The sequence below is a fragment of the Balaenoptera borealis genome (genome assembly GCF_965194805.1).
Source record: "Balaenoptera borealis genome assembly, chromosome: 5".
In the NCBI taxonomy this organism is placed as follows: domain Eukaryota; kingdom Metazoa; phylum Chordata; class Mammalia; order Artiodactyla; family Balaenopteridae; genus Balaenoptera; species Balaenoptera borealis.
In genome coordinates, this window is record NC_138862.1 from 131,761,014 (window position 1) to 131,781,526 (window position 20,513).

Genomic DNA, 20,513 nt, shown 5'->3' on the forward strand with positions numbered 1-20,513 from the left:
ACTTTGAAGACCCTTCAGAGTTGGGCTTGTTCCTAATTTACATAAGCCCTCCACTCTAGCTAAGCAGATGCACTCATTAGACCATGTCTATCTTTTAGCTATTAGGGGCTCTCTGCCTGGGATGTACCTTCATCTCTCATCCATTAAAAGTTCATATCATTTTTTTCAACTCTTCTCTGAACCTTCCTAATAACTACCTTAATCTTTCCATCTACTGTGTTTTGAGAGCATTTAGTTTCTGAACCACTTAATGGATTTTTATTTATAGCTATCATTTATTAAGTGTTTATAATATGATAGACACTGTGCTAATTATTTCATATACATTGTTGATACGTTTTATATATAATCCCATTTAATTCCCACAAATAACTCTAAAACAGATAATATTGAGACTGATACTTAGAGGATTGAAGTTCCTGTTCAGAATTTCACAGACATTAAGTAGCCAGACATCTACTCCAAAGCCTATATTCCTAACCATTAGGTGCACTGCTTTGTTTAATATCTCTTGGGCTATTTTATTTTTTAGTGTCTGAGTAACTATCTTATAAGTGCCTTTGATGGGATCATCATATATATCTTCTAGAACTGAATACTTAATATATTCTTGCTTGTAGAATCAATAGGCTAAGCATTAATTCTAGAGTAGCAAAGATTTAACTTTATTGTTAAGGAAATTGGGCAAATTACCTTCCTTTCTATACTTTTAAAACTTACCAGTTTACTAGCAGAACAAGAAGTGTGTTGTATAATCTTTTATCTAGACTATACTAATTCTGGATATGACTTAATTATTCTTACAGAAAAACATATGATTCCTCATTTTTGTTAAAGTGTATTCTAGTGATGGAGGTTATTTAGTTTGGGATATAAATGCAGTTAGGAATAGATTGGTCATTAAGAAGTTTTTTAAAGACACGTTATGTAAAATAGAGTTGAAGAAGATTGTTATATTGATTAAATTGGTTTAAATATATACATAACCCCATCCGTGCCTCAAAAAGTATATATATACATATTGATAGTTAAAAATAAGTTACTGCTTACGTATCATCCTAAGCATTCTGCTTAGCTCTTTGACTTAAATTTTCTTGTTTAATCAACTCTGTGAAAAAGATATCTCAGTATATAAGTAAGAAAATTGGTTTAAAGAGTCTGAGTATCTTGAGGTGGTCATGTGGTTAATCATTGGCAGCTGAACCAAAATTTAAACCTAGCTTTTCTGAATTCAAGTGTTCAACGCCAGTTTATTTCTGTAATTACTTTAAAATTTAAAAGTAGTAAGGCCAATTTAAGAAGCTACCTGATTTTAGAAATTGCTATGCACTAATGTTCAGAAGATAATTGAATTATTCTGGCTTCTATTTTATTTAAAGCCTCAGAATACTTATCAAGTAGTGTCTACTGTAAAGGGTAATAATGCTATGGGATTGTGAAGAAATGATAAAATTTAAGAATACTTTAAAATTCAAACCTTCAGAATATACTTCACTTCTTAATGTATCTTAAAATGTAAACAAGAGTTGTCTTATTTACACACAATGGATTTAGATATATGCTTTTAATAAATAGGTTTCTATTGAGAGAAATAAGCCATTTTAAATATATTAATCTAAAGTAAATGTTTTCTTTCTTTGCAGATCTATCTTTGCGGTTTTAGTGGCAGAAAGCTAGATAAACTGAGAAGACTTATTAACAGTGGAGGTGGAGTTCGTTTTAATCAGCTCAATGAAGATGTAACTCATGTTATTGTGGGAGATTATGATGATGAATTGAAGCAGTTTTGGGATAAATCAGCCCACAGGTTTTGTCAGTTTTTAATTCAAAGCAATTTCTACGCTGTAATAATTTTTTTTAAATTGCATGTCCCGGCAGTTATGTAAACTGCATGGCAAGTGGGATTGTGGTCTTTATAGTTTAAACTAATATATAACTATGTACTATTTTTGTAGGCCTCATGTAGTGGGAGCAAAATGGTTGCTAGAGTGTTTTAGTAAAGGTAATATGCTTCCTGAAGAGCCATATATCCATGCTAACTACCAGCCAGTGGAAATTCCAGTTTCAGATCAACCTGAAAGTAAAACAACCCTTTTAAAAAGGAAGAACAGCAGCTTCTCTAAGAAAGACTTTGCTCCTAATGGAAAGCATGAGGAAGCTGATGAAGATCTGCTCTCTCAATATGCGACTAATAACCCAACCATAGGTAAGAAAGAGTGATTAGTGTTTACAGTCATTAAAATATTTTGGTAGCAGAATACATACATATGTGATTTCTGCCAGGTTCTCTAGAATTTACTTAAACTTACGTTTTTCTTCCCTTGAAGTTTTATGTGTGTTACTTCTTTTTTTTAAACAGGCAAGGCTAAGGGATTCTGGACCTTCTGACTCCCTCTTCTCTCTTCAACTCACTTGTTCCTCTTAGATCTGTTTTATACACAGGAATCACTTGGTTTGTGTGAGTTTGTAACACCCTGAGCTTTTATTTTAATCTTGTAACAAATGCCTCTTACTTGGTAATTGTGCTCTTTGATGGGTATAATGCTGCACTGTAGACTACCATCTCAGGATGTAGTCTTCTCAGTGTGGTAAGCAAAATTGCCAGTAAAGAGTTGTGGGCAGCATTTCTTATTTTTTTATTCTTTATGCTTTGTTATTCTTCTCTCCTTTTGGCTTGTTCCCGCCCCCAACCCTTTTTTTTTTTTCTTTTTCTGTTGTGGTTTTATTTTACCTTGTTGCAGTTGTTTCAATTATAGTTTTATTTTTCCTAATATATTTTTTATCTTTCTAATTGTATTTTGTTTTTTATTCTCTGATATTGTACTGCTCCGTCCCTTCCCTTCCCTCCCCTCCCCTCCCCTTTCCTCCCCTTCCCTCCCCTTCCCTCCCCTTCCCTCCCCTTCCCTCCCCTTCCCCATGAGGCTTACGGAATCTTGGTTCCCAGGCCAGAGGTCAAGCCCAAACTCCTGTGGTGGGAGCTCTGAGTTCAAACCACTGGACTAACAGAGAACATAAGACCCCAGGGGATATTAATTGGAGTGACACCTCCCGGAGGTCCTCATCTCAGCATCAAGACCCGGCTCTATCCAACTGCCTGCAGACTCCAGTGCTGGACGTCTCAGGCCAAACAACCAGTAAGACAGCACCACCCATCAAAAAAAAAAAAAAAAAAAATGACACAACAAAAAAACATGTTGCAAGGTAAAAACCTACAAGACAAATAAATGAAGATGAAATAGGCAACCTACCTGAAAAAGAATGCAGAGTAATGATAGTAAAGATGATTCAAAATCTCAAAAACAGAATGGAGAAAATACAAAAAACATTTATCAAGGATCTAGAAGAACTAAGGAGCAAACAAACAGTGATGAACAACACAATTACTGAAATTAAAAATACTCAAGGAATCAATAGCAGAATAATTGAAGCAGAAGAACGGATAAGTGAGCTGGAAGATAAAATGGTGGAAATAACTGCCAGGGAGCAGAATAAACAAAAAAGAATGAAAAGAATTGAGGACAGTCTCAGAGACCTCTGGGACAACATTAAACGCACCAACATTCGAATTATAGCGGTCCCAGAAGAAGAAAAGAAAAAGAAAGGGACTGAGAAAATATTTGAAGAGATTGTAGTTGAAAACGTCCCTAACATGGGAAAGGACGTAGTCAATCAAGTCCAGGAAGCGCAGAGAGTCCCATACAGGATAAATCCAAGGAGAAACACGCTAAGACACATGTTAATCAAAGTATCAAAAATTAAATGCAAAGAGCAAATATTAAAAGCAGCAAGGGAAAAGCAACAGATAACATACAAGGGAATCCCCATAATGTTAACAGCTGATCTTTCAGTAGAAACTCAGCAAGACAGAAGGGAGTGGCAGGACATGTTTAAAGTGATGAAAGGGAAAGACCTACAACCAAGATTACTGAACCCAGCAAGGATGTCATTCAGATTCAACAGAGAAATTAAAACCTTTACAGGCAAGCAAAAACTAAGAATTCATCACCACAAAACCAACTTGACAACAAATGCTAAAGGAACTTCTCTAGGCAGGAAACACAAGAGAAGGAAAAGACCTACAATAACAAACCCAAAACAATTAAGAAAATGGTAATAGGAACATACATATCGATAATTACCTTAAATGTAAATGGGCTAAATGCTCCAACCAAAGGACATAGACTGGCTGAATGGATACAAAAACAAGACCCATATATATGCTGTCTTCAAGAGACCCACTTCAGACCTAGGGACACATACAGACTGAAAGTGAGGGGATGGAAAAAGGTATTCCATGCAAATGGAAATCAAAAGAAAGCTGGAGTAGCAATACTCATATCAGACAAAATAGACTTTAAAATAAAGACTATTACAAGAGACCAAGAAGACACTACATAATGATGAAGGGATCAATCCAAGAAGAAGATATAACAATTGTAAGTATTTATGCACCCAACATAGGAGCACCTCAATACATAGGGCAAATGCTAACAGCCATAAAAGGGGAAATCGACGGTAACACAATCATAGTAGGGGACTTTAACACCCCACTTTCACCAATGAACAGATCATCCAAAATGAAAATAAATAAGGAAACACAAGCTTTAAATGACATTAAACAAGATGGACTTAATTGATATTTATAGGACATTCCATCCAAAAGCAGCAGAATACACTTTCTTCTCAAATGCTCATGGAACATTCTCCAGGATAGACCATATCATAGGTCACAAATCAAGCCTTGGTAAATTTAAGAAAATTGAAATTGTATCAGGTATCTTTTCCAATCACAACGCTATGAAACTAGGTATCAATTACAGGAAAAAATCTGTAAAACATATAAACACATGCAGGTTAAACAACACACTACTAAATCACCAAGAGATCACTGAAGAAATCAAAGAGGGAATCAAAAAATACCTAGAAACAAATGACAATGGAAACACGATGACACAACACCTCTGGGATGCAGCAAAAGCAGTTCTAAGGAGGAAGTTTATAGCAATACAATCCTACCTGAAGAAACAAGAAAAATTTCAAACAAACAGCCTAACCTTACACCTAAAGCAATTAGAGAAAGAAGAACAAAAAAACCCCAAAGTTAGTAGAAGGAAAGAAATCATAAAGATCAGATCAGAAATCAGTGAAATAGAAATGAAGGAAACGATAGCAAAGATCAGTAAAACTAAAAGCTAGTTCTTTGAGAAGATAAACAAAATTGATAAACCATTAGCCAGACTCATCAAGAGAAAAAGGGAGAAGACTCAAATCAATAGAATTAGAAATGAAAAAGGAGAAGTAACCACTGACACTGCAGAAATACAAAAGATCATGAGAGATTACTACAAGCAACTCTATGCCAATAAAATGGACAACCTGGAAGAAATGGAAAGATTCTTAGAAATGCACAACCTGCCAAGACTGAACCAGGAAGAAACAGAAAATATGAACAGACCAATCACAAGCACTGAAATTGAAACTGTGATTAAAAACATTCCAACAAACAAAAGTGCAGGACCAGATGGCTTCACAGGCGAATTCTATCAAACATTTAGAGAAGAGTTAACACCTATCCTTCTCAAATGCTTCCAAAATATAGCAGAGGGAAGAACACTCCCAAACTCATTCTACAAGGCCACCATCACCTTGATACCAAAGCCAAACAATGATGTCACAAAAATAACTACAGGCCAATATCTCTGATGAACATAGATGCAAAAATCCTCAACAAAATAATAGCAAACAGAATCCAACAGCACACTAAAAGTATCATACACCATGATCAAGTGGGGTTTATCCCAGGAATGCAAGGATTCTTCAGTATACACAAATCAATCAATGTGATACACAGTATTAACAAATTGAAGGATAAAAACCATATGGTAATCTCAGTAGATGCAGAAAACTTTTGACAAAATTCAACACCCATTTATGATAAAAACTCTCCAGAAAGTGGGCACAGAGGGAACCTACCTCAACTTAATAAAGGACATATATGACAAACCGACAGTCAATATCCTTCTCAAAGGTGAAAAACTGAAACCATTTTCTCTAAGATCAGGAACAAGACAAGGGTGCTCAGTCTCACCAGTATTCAACATAGTTTTGGAAGTTTTACCCACAGCAGTCAGAGGAGAAAAAGAAATAAGAGGAATCCAAATCAGAAAAGAAGAAGTAAAACTGGCACTGTTTGCAGATGACATGATACTATACATAGAAAATCCTAAAGATGCTACCAGAAAACTACTGGAGCTAATCAATGAATTTGGTAGAGTAGCAGGATACAAAATTAATGCACAGAAATCTCTTGCATTCTTATATACTAACGACGAAAAATCTGAAAGAAATTAAGGAAACACTCCCATTTACCATTGCAACAAAAAGAATAAAATACCTAGGAATAAACCTACCTAAGCAGATAAAAGACCTGTATGCAGAAAACTATGAGACACTGATGAAAGAAATTAAAGATGATACAAACAGATACACCATGTTCTGCTTTGGAAGAATCAACATTGTGAAAATGACTATACTACCCAAAGCAATCTATGGATTCAGTGCAATCCCTATCAAACTACCAATGGCATTTTTCACAGAACTAGAACAAAAAATTTCACAATTTGTATGGAAACACAAAAGAACCCAAATACCCAATGCAATCTTTAGAAAGAAAACCAGAGCTGGAGGAATCAGGCTCCTGGACTTCAGGCTATACTACAAAGCTACAGTAAGCAAGACAGTATGGTGCTAGCACAAACACAGAAATATTGATCAATGGAACAGGATAGAAAGCCCAGAGATAAACCCCTGCCTATAATGGTCACCTTATCTTTCATAAAGGAGACAAGAATATACAATGGAGAAAAGACAACCTCTTCAATAAGTGGTGCTGGGAAAACTGGACAGCTACATGTAAATGAATGAAGTTAGAAGACTCTGTAATACCATATACAAAAATAAACTCAAAATGGGTTAAAGATCTAAATATAAGGCCAGACACTATAAAACTCTTAGAGGAAAACATAGGCAGAACACTCTATGACATAAATCACGGCAGGATCCTTTTTGACCCCCCTCCTAGAGAAATGGAAATAAAAACAGAAGTAAACAAATGGGACCTAATGAAACGTAAAGCCTTTTGCACAGCAATAGAAATCATAAACAAGATGAAAAGACAACCCTCAGAGTGGGAGAAAATATTTGCAAATGCAGCAGCTGACAAAGGATTAATCTCCAAAATATACAAGCAGCTTACGCAGCTCAATGTCAAAAAAAACCCAATCCAAAAATGGGCAGAAGACCTAAATAGACATTTCTCCACAGAAGATATATAGATTGCCAACAAGCACATGAAAGGATGCTCAACCTCACTAATCATTAAAGAAATGCAAATCAAAGCTACAATGAGGTATCACCTCACACTGGTAAGAATGGCCATCATCAAAAAATCTACAAACAATAAATGCTGGAGAGGGTGTGGAGAAAAGGGAACCCACTTGCACTGTTGGTGGGAAAGTAAATTGGTGCAGCCACTATGGAGAACAGTATGGAGGTTCCTTAAAACACTAAAAATAGAACTACCCTATGACCCAGCAATCCCACTACTGGGCATATACCCTGAGAATACCATAATTCAAAGAGTCATGTACCACAATGTTTATTGCAGCACTATTTACAATAGCCAGGACATGGAAGCAACCTAAGTATCCATGGACAGATGACTGGATAAAGAAGATGTGGCAATGTATACAATGGAATATTACTCAACCATAAAAAGAAGCAAAATTGAGTTATTTGTAGTGAGGTGGGTGGACCTAGAGTCTGTCTTACAGAGTGAAGTAAGTCAGAAAGTGAAAAATACCGTATGGTAACACATATATGGAATCTTAAAAAAAGAAAGGTTCTAATGAACCTAGGGGCAGGACAGGAATAAAGACGCAGACGAAGAGAATGGACTTGAGGACACAGGGAGGGGGAAGGGTAAGCTGGGATGAAGTGAAAGAGTAACATTGACATATTTACACTACCAAATGTAAAATAGATAGCTAGTGGGAAACATCTGCCTAGCACAGGGAGATCAGCTCTGTGCTTTGGGTCCACCTAGAGGGTTGGGATAGGGAGGGTGGGAGGGAGACACAAGAAGGTGGGGGGTATGGGTATATTCGTATGCATATAGCCTATTCGCTTTGTTATACAGCAGAAACAAACAATATTGTAAAGCAATTATACTCCGATAAAGGTGTTAAAAAATTTATTATGAAGTATTTAATACATCCAAAAACATATAAAGAATAATTTAATGAGTAACCTTATACTACTAATCTAGCTATTAGAAAAAATAAAATATTCTACTTGGTCAAAATTCTCCTGTGAACCCCTTCCCATTTTCTTTGTGGTTTACAACGTGTATATATCTGTAAGTAATATATACACTACTTTGTTTTGTGTGTATTTTAACTTACATAAGTGATACATGGTATGTACTCTTTTGCTATCCTAACCTCAGCATGAGAGATATTCATCTCATCCAAGTAACTGGTTATGAATGTACCACACTGGTATATGAACATACCACAGTTTATCTATTTTCCCACCTAAGGATATTTTTATTGTGTTTTTTTTGGTTTTGCTTTGTTGTTTTGCCGATACAGTACAAACCGTACTGCTGAGATTGTTCTTATGTACGTCTCTGTGCACATGAGTAAGAATTTTTCTAAGGTGGGCATGGCTGATTCCTGGGATATGTACGTCTTCCACTTTCTTACATAATGCATGTTGCTTTTTGAAGTGTTTGTTCTAGTTTACCACTTTATACTAGAACAATAGTAAGGATCCCTGTTGCACATCCTTTCAACATTCCGAATTTCCCATAAGACTTGAAATTCTTATTAATTTGATGGCTGTAAAGTGGGATCTCATTGTGGTTTTAATTGTATAACTGATTGCTAATAAGGTAGAGCATCTTTTTGAGTGTTATTTGACAAATATTTTAAAGTAGTTGGATTTTTCAATCTGTTATTTTGTGGTTTGTGGTTTTCTATTTTATACAAGTTTTCCTATCTGAAGGTCATAAAGTTATTTTTATGTATATTTTTTAGAAGTCTTAAAGTTTTGCCTTTCTTTCCACATTATGTCTTCAGTCCACATGGAGTTGATTTTTGTATTTGATAAGAAGCGTTCAGATTATCCAAGTGGATAATCACTTGTTTTCAAACTTTTTATTGAATAGGCCATCCTTTCTCTACTGATTTGCACTGCCGCCCCTGTCATTTATTAAGGGTCTGTTAAGTGGGGATCTGTGTTTAAGCTTTTTATTCTGTTCCATTGAGATACCGCACTGATAAACCATCTTATTATAATAGCTTTGTGTAATATGTTTTGATATCTGAAATAAAAGGACTCTCCAATTTTCTTTACAAAAGTGTCATACCCTTTCTTGGACCTTTGCTTCTAATATTTAAAATTAGTTTGTCAGTTTGCATAAATCAGTATGGGAATTTGGTTGGGATTGTATTGAATTTATAATTTGGAGCAGAATTGACATCTTTACAATGAAAAGATCTTCCTTTCCATGAATATAGAATATCAGCATACAGTTTTATCTTTTTTAATGTTTTTCAATAAAGTATAACTACATTCATAAGATCTTACACATGCTATGTTAACAACTATTCCTAATTTTTTGTTTTCTATTTATGTTCATTTGTTCTTTTTGATATTTTAATTCTTATGTCTTAAAATTACATTTTTGAACTGTTTGCTGGTATATAAGAATGAAATATTTTTAATATTAGATCTCATATTTAAACTTTTCTATAGAACATTTTGGATATTGAGTTTTTAAAAATTGTGGTAAAATATGCCTAACATAAAATTTACCATTTTAACTGTTCTTAGGTGTACAATTTAGTGGTACTACATTCACACTTATTGTGCCACCATTATTACCATTCATGCCAGAACTTTTTTATCTTCCCAAACTGAAACTTTATAGCCATTAAACAGTAACTCTGTATTCCTCCCTCCGCCTAGTCCCTGGCAACCACCACTCTATTTTCTGTCTCTATGAATTTGACCATTCTAGGTAGCTCATATAAATGGACTCATACAATATCTGTCCTTTTGTGTCTGGCTTATTTCACTTAGCGTAATGTCCTCAAGTTTCATCCATGTTTTAGCATGTGTCAGAATTTCATTCCTTATTAAAGTTGAATAATACTTCATTGTATGTTGGAATTGTCTGTTCCTTTCTGTTGATGGACACTTGAGTTTTCTCTGTGGTTGGCTATTGTAAATAATGGTGCTGTGAACGTTGCTGTACAGATATCTGTTCAAGTCCCTGCTTTCATTTCTTTTAGATATAGTCCCAGAAGTGGAATTGATAAGTCATATGGTAATTCTATGTTTAATTTTTTGGGAAACCACCTTGCTGTTTTCCACAGTGGTGTACCACTTTACATTCTCACCAGCAATGCACAAGGGTTCCAGTTTCTCTGCATCCTCACCAACATATTGTTTTTCTGGGGTTTTTTAATAAATATCATCCTAATGGGTATGAAGTGGTATCTCACTGGTGGTTTTGATTTGCATTTCCCTGATGATTAGTGACGTTGAGCATCATTTCATGTTTTTATTGGCCATCTATAAATCTTCTTTGGAGAAATGTTTATTCAATTGGGTTGCTTTTTTTTGTTCCTGAGTAGTAGGAGTTCTTTATGTATTTTGAATACTGATCCCTTATCAGATATATGATTTGCATATATTTTCACCCATTCTTTGCCTAGCCTTTTCACCCTGTATTCTTTGATGGACAAAAGTTTTAATTGTGATGAAGTCCAATTTATCTATTGTTTTCTCATTGCCTGTGTTTTTGGTGTCATAATTAAGAAATCATTGCCAAATCTAACATAATTATGCTTTTCTTGTATGTTTTCTTCTAAAAGTTTTGTAGTTTTTATTCTTTAGGGCTTTGATCTGGGTACTATGTACTTTTCCTGTGCTCATTAGAATTATCATATGGTTTTTTCTCCTTGATGTGGTAAATTGCATTAGTAGATTTTACATTGTTAAATCAAGTTTAAATTCTTCTGGATATGATACATTCATCTTTTTTTTACTGTGTTCAGTTTACTAATATTTTATTTAGGATTTTATCTATTCAGTGTGATATTGGCCTATAATTTTCCTTTTCCTGTTGTCTTTGTTGGGTTTTGTTATTATTGATAAAATGGATTGGTGAGTTACTTTTTTTTTTTTTCTTTAATCTCAGTTTGTGTAAGATTGGAGTTCCCTTATACTTGAATGTGTGATGAAACTCATCTGTCTAACGGCCTGGTGTTTTTTTGTAGGAAGATTTTATAGTACAGATTTATTTAATGGATATGAAACTATTTCATTGTTCTGTTTCTTCCTGAATAAATTTTGGTAAGCTATATTTTCTAGGAGACTTAAACACCAGTTTTATTAGTCTTTTTAACAAACCAACTTTGATTTTTGTTTTTGTTTCATTAATTTATTGTCTTATTCTTTTTTTTCTTCTCTTTTTTCTTCTGATTTCTTAAGTTGCACAATTTGTTTTTTTGTAGTCTTTTTATCTAAGTGTTTATGTCAATAGATTTCTCTGAAAGTACTAACTCAGTTATATTTCAAAAGATCTTTTATGTAGCATTTTTGTACTTGTTCAAGTCTAAATATATTCTAATTTTACCATATCTTTGGTCTATGAGGTGTTTAGGAAGTGGTTTTCATAAATGTTCTTCTGTGCCTCAGAAAAATAAAGTGTACTTGTCATCTTTTGCAGGGTGGACTTGGTGGTAGTGGTGGTTGATTGGGTTTTGCTCGACATTTTCACTGAAGGCATTTCCCTTTAGGGTTTCTGAGTGGTAAGCTATACTCTGCCCCACCTCTAATTTGTGTGAGACCAAAGGCTTGACTCTTATCCCTCTATGTGATATCCTTAAATTCTAAGGGTATAGGGTCACTGCCAAAATAGATGGTAATCGTTAGCTTTAGTAATCACTTAGTGATCTGAATTCATGCTACTACTTCATTTTTAGCCCTTGAGAATTTCCCTTGCTTTCTTGCAAACTCAGCTATGTATTTATAAGGATACCTTTAATATTTCATCCTGTATTTCAGGTGTTTTTAGTGAGTGGGTTTTGAATGTCTAGCCTACCATATTTCTAGAAGGGAACTTTCAGTATTCTTATTTTTTTATCCACACTATTTCTCTTCACGGTGTACTGCAGAATTGACTTTTGTCAGACCACTTGCTCATGCTTTAGTAGTGTATCATATCAGATCATCCTAATTTTTTAGGATGTTCTAGTATAAAGAAGCCACAGATTGACTGGAAGTAGTTTTATGCATTATCCTTCAACAAGGGTACTTGCTGGAGGCAGGCAGTTCGTTTCTCAAACCTTCCTTTCTAAAGCAGCTAGTAGTCTACTGACTTTTAAAGGATTTAGTGACAGTAAATCTCAGTGAATCCCCAAGCACCTAATTTAGAAGAATGTAATCAAGTATTTTACAATTACTTCTTAAAACAAACTTACTTTTGATTTGAGAGAGCTTTTTCAATAATAGGCTTGTCAAAAAGCCTATTATTATTCAGTAGTCTGTTGGGCTACCGAATGACATCTATTTGAGAAAGGGTTTTATTTCTAAAATAAATGGGAAGAACTACTGTAGAACATGTTAATTTATTCTGAGTCTTTAATAACTTCAGGGTTTTACTTATCATTTATAAGAACTTAGTATTTCTAGTTTGTTCTTCTAGTAGTCTAAAATTCCCCTGGGCTTCTTCCTTCTTCCCATCTCACCACCTATATATAGACATCAAACAAAGTTGTTTTTTTCCTCCTAGATGTGATTGTGAACAATTTTAATGGCAAAATATTTTGTTTTTACATTTTATATTAGAAATATCTATTTTAAAAACTACTTTCCAAAATGTTTTATAGTATCATGTCACCTTTATTTCCATCTAAGCTTATTCATCCTCATACATCTCTATAAATTATAAATATACTGTTATCCCTTATTCCTTATAATATGAAACTGAGGGTCATAGAGTCTCCTGACCTACTGATCAGTAATGCTCTAGACAAAACTGCTTCTTCAGAGTTGTCAGTAAGAGCAATTTAAATACTTGTATTAAGTAGGAATTGAAGTATATATAAACAGTAATTAGTTTAAAAGTGAAAACGGTCATGTCTATTGGAGATGAAATAGAAATAAGAAGATGGCATTATAACATAATGTTATGGACCCTGGAGTCAGACAGACTTCGGTTTATATCTCATTTCTGCCACCTAATAACTGTATGACTTTAGGTAAGTTACATAACCTCTTTAAGCCTGGTATTCTTCTTGAAGAAAGAGTATAGATACAACAATAGAACGAACCTAATAGTATCATGACCATTAATTACATGCATGTAAAGCACTTAGGCACAGTGCCTATGTAAATAAATGTTAAGAATCCTTGAATAGCTTCCAGGCTTGTTGGAATCCCATGAAGCAGGGCTTGGCAAACTGTTTTTGTAAAAGGCCAGACAGTAAATATTTTGGGCTTTGCCAGCCACATTCTTTCTCTGTCACACATTCTATTTTGTTTTGTTCTGTTTTTGCAACCATTTAAAAATGTAAAAACCATTAATACACAGGCCATGGGCCCACTTTGGCCCCTAGGCTGTAGTTTGCCTATCTCTGCTGTAAGGCATTACTCTTCAACACAGCACCACTAGAGTTTTCAAAAACATACTAAGTTTTTACCCCTTAAACTTTTAGCATTGATTTCATAATATTTATTACATATTAGGAACTGCATTTTCTTTTTTTTTTTAAACAGCAAGTCAGTAGAGCAACTGCTCCTAATCTCTTTATTTTTTTTTAATTTAATTTTATTTATTTTATTATACAGCAGGTTCTTATTAGTTATCCATTTTATACATATTAGTGTATACATGTCAATCCCAATCTCCCAATTCATCACACCACCACCCCCCGCCACTTTCCCCCCTTGGTGTCCATACGTTTGTTCACTGCATCTGTGTCTCATTTTCTGCCCTGCAAACCAGTTCATCTGTACCATTTTTCTAGATTCCACATATATGCGTTAATATACGATATTTGTTTTTCTCTTTCTGACTTACTTCACTCCGTATGACAGTCTATAGATCCATCCACATCTCTACAAACGACCCAATTTCGTTCCTTCTTATGGCTGAGTAATATTTCATTGTATATATGTACCACATCTTCTTTATCCATTCATCTGTCAATGGGCATTTAGGTTGCTTCCATGTCCTGGCTATTGTAAATAGTGCTGCAGTGAACATTGGGGTGCATGTGTCTTTTTGAATTATGGTTTTCTCTGGGTGTATGCCCAGTAGTGGGATTGCTGGGTCATATGGTAATTCTATTTTTAGTTTTTTAAGGAACCTCCATACTGTTCTCCATAGTGGCTGTACCAATTTACATTCCCACCAACAGTGCAAGAGGGTTCCCTTTTCTCCACACCCTCTCCAGCATTTGTTGTTTGAAGATTTTTTGATGATGCCCATTCTAACTGGTGTGAGGTGTGATACCTCATTGTTTTGATTTGCATTTCTCTAATAATTAGTGATGCTGAGCAGCTTTTCATGTGCTTCTTGGCCGTCTGTATGTCTTCTTTGGAGAAATGTCTATTTAGGTCTTCTGCCCATTTTTGGATTGGGTTTTTTTTTTTTAAATATTGAGCTATATGAGCTGTTTATATATTTTGGAGATTAATCCTTTGTCCATTGATTCATTTGCAAATATTTTCTCCCATTCTGAGGGTTGTCTTTTCATCTTGTTTGTAGTTTCCTTTGCTGTGCAAAAACTTAAGTTTCATTAGGTCCCATTTGTTTATTTTTGTTTTTACTTCCATTACTCTAGGAGATGGATCAAAAAAGATCTTGCTGTGATTTATGTCAAAGAATGTTCTTCCTATGTTTTCCTCTAAGAGTTTTATAGTGTCTGGTCTTACATTTAGGTCTCGAATCCATTTTGAGTTTATTTTTGTGTATGGTGTTAGAGAGTGTTCTAATTTCATTCTTTTACATGTAGCTGTCCAGTTTTCCCAGCACCACTTTTTTTTTTTTAATCAGTCATCAGTTTTATACACATCACTGTATACATGTCAATCCCAATCGCCCAATTCAGCACACCACCATCCCCACCCCACAGCAGTTTTCCCCCTTTGGTGTCCATACGTTTGTTCTCTACATCTGTGTCTCAACTTCTGCCCTGCAACCCGGTTCATCTGTACCATTTTTCTAGGTTCCACATACATGCGTTAATATACGATATTTGTTTTTCTCTTTCTGACTTACTTTACTCTGTATGACAGTCTCTAGATCCATCCACATCTCAACAAATGACTCAATTTCGTTCCTTTTTATGGCTGAGTAATATTCCATTATATATATGTACCACAACTTCTTTATCGATTCGTCTGTCGATGGGCATTTAGGTTGCTTCCATGACCTGGCTATTGTAAATAGTGCTGCAGTGAACATTGGGGTGCATGTGTCTTTTTGAATTATGGTTTTCTCTGGGTGTATGCCCAGTAGTGGGATTGCTGGGTCATATGGTAATTCTATTTTTAGTTTTTTAAGGAACCTCCATACTGTTCTCCGCAGTGGCTGTACCAATTTACATTCCCACCAACAGTGCAAGAGGGTTCCCTTTTCTCCACACCCTCTCTAGTATTTGTTGTTTGTAGATGTTCTGATGATGCCCATTCTAACTGGTGTGAGGTGATACCTCATTGTAGTTTTGATTTGCATTTCTCTAATAATTAGTGATGTTGAGCATCTTTTCATGTGCTTCTTGGCCATCTGTATGTCTTCTTTGGAGAAATGTCTATTTAGATCTTCTGCCCATTTTTGGATTGCGTTTGTTTATTTAATATTGAGCTGAATGAGCTGTTTATATATTTTGGAGATTAATCCTTTGTCCGTTGATTCGTTTGCAAATATTTTCTCCCATTCTGAGGTTTGTCTTTTTGTCTTGTTTGTGGTTTCCTTTGCTGTGCAAAAGCTTTGAAGTTTCATTAGGTCCCATTTGTTTATTTTTGTTTTTATTTCCACTACTCTAGGAGGTGGATCAAAAAAGATCTTGCTGTGATTTATGTCAAAGAATGTTCTTCCTATGTTTTCCTCTAAGAGTTTTATAGTGTCCAGACGTACATTTAGGTCTCGAATCCATTTTGAGTTTATTTTTGTGTATGGTGTTAGGGAGTGTTCTAATTTCATTCTTTTACATGTAGCTGTCCAGTTTTCCCAGCACCACTTACTGAAGAGACTGTCTTTTCTCCATTGTATATCTTTGCCTCCTTTGTCATAGATTAGTTGACCATAGGTGCGTGGGTTTATCTCTGGGCTTTCTATCTTGTTCCATTGATCTATGTTTCTGTTTTTGTGCCAGTACCATATTGTCTTAATTACCATAGCTTTGTAGTGTAGTCTGAAGTCAGGGAGCCTGATTCATCCAGCTCCGTTTTTTTCCCTCAAGAGCACTTTGGCTATTCGGGGTGTTTTGTGTCTCCATACAAATTTTAAGATTTTTTGTTCTAGTTCTGTAAAAAATGCCATTGGTAATTTGATAGGGATTGCATTGAATCTGTAGATTGCTTTGGGTAGTATAGTCATTTTCACAATGTTGATTCTTCCAATCCAAAAATGTGGTATATCTCTCCATCTGTTTGTTTCATCTTTAATTTCTTTCATCAGTGTCTTATAGTTTTCTGCATACAGGTCTTTTGTCTCCCTAGGTAGGTTTATTCCTAGGTATTTTATTCTTTTTGTTGCAGTGGTAAATAGGAGTGTTTCCTTATTTTCTCTTTCAGATTTTTCATCATTAGTGTATAGGAATGCAAGAGATTTCTGTACATTAATTTTGTATCCTGCAACTTTACCAAATTCATTGATTAGCTCTAGTAGTTTTCTGGTGGCATCTTTAGGATTCTCTATGTATAGTATCATGTCATCTGCAAACAGTGACAGTTTTACTTCTTCTTTTCCAATTTGTATTTTATTTCTTTTTCTTCTCTGATTGCCGTGGCTAGGACTTCCAAAACTATGTTGAATAATAGTGGTGAGAGTGGACATCCTTGTCTTGTTCCTGTTCTTAGAGGAAATGGTTTCAGTTTTTCACCATTGAGAATAATGTTTGCTGTGGGTTTGTTGTATATGGCCTTTGTTATGTTGAGGTAGGTTCCCTCTATGCCCACTTTCTGGAGAGTTTTTACCATAAATGGGTGTTGAATTTTGTCAAAAGCTTTTTCTGCATCTATTGAGATGATCACATGGTTTTTCTTCTTCAATTTGTTAATGTGGTGTATCACATTGATTGATTTGCATATATTGAAGAATCCTTGCATCCCTGGGATAAATCCCACTTGATCATGGTGTATGATCCTTTTAATGTGTTGTTGGATTGTTTGCTAGTATTTTGTTGAGGATTTTTGCATCTATATTCATCAGTGATATTGGTCTGTAATTTTTTTTTTTGTAGTATCTTTGTCTGGTTTTGGTATCAGGGTGATGGTGGCTTCATACAATGAGTTTGGAAGTGTTCCTTCCTCTGCAATTTTTTGGAAGAGTTTGAGAAGGATGGGTGTTAGCTCTTCTCTAAATGTTTGATAGAATTCACCTGTGAAGCCATCTGGTCCTGGACTTTTGTTTGTTGGAAGATTTTTCATCACAGTTTCAATTTCATTACTTGTGATTGGTCTGTTTATATTTTCTATTTCTTCCTGGTTCAGTCTTGGAAGGTTATACCTTTCTAAGAATTTGTCCATTTCTTCCAGGTTGTGCATTTTATTGGCATAGAGTTGCTTGTAGTAGTCTCTTAGGATGTTTTGTATTTCTGCAGTGTCTGTTGTAGCTTCTTTTTCATTTCTAATTTTATTGATTTGAGTCCTCTCCCTCTTTTTCTTGGTGAGTCTGGCTAATGGTTTATCAATTTTGTTTATCTTCTCAAAGAACCAGCTTTTAGTTTTTTTGATCTTTGCTATTGTTTTCTTTGTTTCTATTTCATTTACTTCTGCTCTGATCTTTATGATTTCTTTCCTTCTGCTAACTTTGAGTTTTGTTTGTTCTTCTTTCTCTAGTTCTTTTAGGTGTAAGGTTAGATTGTTTATTTGAGATGTTTGTTTTTTCTTGAGGTACGATTGTATTGCTATAGAATTCCCTCTTAGAACTGCTTTTGCTGCATCCCATAGGTTTTGGATCGTCATGTTTTCATTGTCATTTGTCTCTAGGTATTTTTTGATGTCCTCTTTGATTTCTTCAGTGATCTCTTGGTGATTTAGTAGCGTATTGTTTAGCCTCCATGTGTTTGTGGTTTTTACGATTTTTTTCCCTGTAATTGATTTCTAATCTCATAGTGTTGTGGTTGGAAAAGATGTTTGATACGATTTCAGTTTTCTTAAATTTACTGAGGCTTGATTTGTGATCCAAGGTGTGATCCAATATGGAGAATCTTCTGTGCGCTCTTGAGAAGAAAGTGTAATCTGCTGTTTTTGGATGGAATGTCCTATAAATATCAGTTAAATCTATCTGGTATACTGTGTCATTTAAAGCTTGTGTTTCCTTATTAATTTTCTGTTTGGATGATCTGTCCATTGGTGTAAGTGAGGTGTTAAAGTCCCCCACTGTTACTATTTTTATTAATTTATTTATTTATTATTGGCTGCATTGGGTCTTCGTTGCTGTGCGCAGGCTTTCTCTAGTTGCGGGGAGTGGGCTACTCTTCGTTGCGGTGCGTGGGCTTCTCATTGCGGTGGCTTCTTTTGTTGTAGAGCATGGGCTCTAGGTGTGCGGGCTTCAGTACTTGTGGCACGTGGGCTCAGTAGTTGTGGCTCATGGGCTCTAGAGAGCCGGCTCAGTAGTTGTGGCGCACAGGCTTAGTTGCTCTGCTGCATGTGGGATCTTCCTGGACCAGGGCTGAAACCCGTGTTCCCTGCAGTGGCAGGCAGATTCTTAACCACTGCACCACCAGGGAAGTCCCCCCCACTATTATTGTGTTACTGTCGGTTTCCTCTTTTATAGCTGTTAGCAGTTGCCTTACGTATTGAGGTGCTCCTATGTTGGGTGCATATATGTTTATAATTGTTATATCTTCTTCTTGGATTGATTCCTTGATCATTATGTAGTGTGCTTCCTTGTCTCTTGTAACAGTTTTTGTTTTAAAGTCTATTTTATCGGATATGAGTATTGCTACTCCAGCTTTCTTTTGATTTCCATTTGCATGGAATATCATTTTCCATCCCTTCACTTCCAGTCTGTATGTGTCCCTAGGTCTGAAGTGGGTCTCTTGTAGACAGCATATATATGGGTCTTGTTTTTGTATCCATTCAGCAAGCCTGTGTCTTTTGGTTGGAGCATTTAATCCATTCACGTTGAAGGTAATTATCGATATGTATGTTCCTATGACCATTTTCTTAATTGTTTTGTGTTTGTTTTTGTGTTTTGTTTTGTCTTTTCTTCTCTTGTGTTTCCCACTTAGAGAAGTTCCTTTAGCATTTGTTGTAGAGCTGGTTTGGTGGTGCTGAATTCTCTTTGCTTTTGCTTGTCTGTAAAGCTTTTGATTTCTCCATCGAATCTGAATGAGATCCTTGCCGGGTAGAGTAATCTTGGTTTTAAGTTCTTCCCTTTCATCACTTTAAATATGTCATGCCACTCCCTTCTGGCTTTTAGAGTTTCTGCTGAGAAATCAGCTTTTAACCTTATGGGAGTTCCCTTGTATGTTATTTGTCGTTTTTCCCTTGTTGCTTTCAATAATTTTTCTTTGTCTTTAATTTTTGCCAATTTGATTACTGTGTGTCTCAGCGTGTTTCTCCTTGGGTTTATCCTGTATGGGACTCTCTGTGCTTCCTGGACTTGGGTGGCTATTTCCTTTCCCATGTTAGGGACGTTTTTGACTATAATCTCTTCAAATATTTTCTCGGGTCCTTTCTCTCTCTCTTCTCCTTCTGGGACCCCTATAATGTGAATGTTGTTGCATTTAATGTTGTCCCAGAGGTCTCTTAAGTCTGTCTTCATTTCTTTTCATTCTTTTTTCTATATTCTGTTCCACAGCAGTGAATTTCACCATTCTGTCTTCCAGGTCACTTATCTGTTCTTCTGCCTCAGTTATTCTGCTATTGATTCCTTCTAGTGTATTTTTCATTTCAGTTATTGTATTGTTCATCTCTGTTTGTTTGTTCTTTAATTCTCCTAGGTCTTTTTTAAACATTTCTTGCATCTTCTCGATCTTTGCCTCCATTCTTTTTCCGAGGTCCTGGGTCATCTTCACTATCATTATTCTGAATTCTTTTTCTGGAAGGTTGCCTATCTCCACTTCATATAGTTGTTTTTCTGGGGTTTTATCTTGTTCCTTCATCTGGTACATAGCCCTCTGCCTTTTCATCTTGTCTGTCTTTCTGTGAAAGTGGTTTTAGTTCCACAGGCTGCAGAACTGTAGTTCTTCTTGCTTCTGCTG

At 35.4% G+C, this 20,513-nt stretch overlaps 1 protein-coding gene across 4 annotated transcripts in view; it reads left to right on the plus strand.

The window, feature by feature from the left end:
• The window catches only part of TOPBP1 (DNA topoisomerase II binding protein 1), a 79,853-nt gene that overhangs the window by 9,528 nt on the left and 49,812 nt on the right, over positions 1 to 20,513 (plus strand). For all 4 annotated transcript variants that reach the window (XM_082392618.1, XM_082392616.1, XM_082392615.1 and 1 more), the window contains 2 exons: positions 1,644 to 1,807; positions 1,956 to 2,206. In XM_082392618.1, coding sequence (XP_082248744.1) covers positions 1,644 to 1,807; positions 1,956 to 2,206 — 415 coding nt within the window. The remainder of the gene's footprint in view (positions 1 to 1,643; positions 1,808 to 1,955; positions 2,207 to 20,513) is intronic.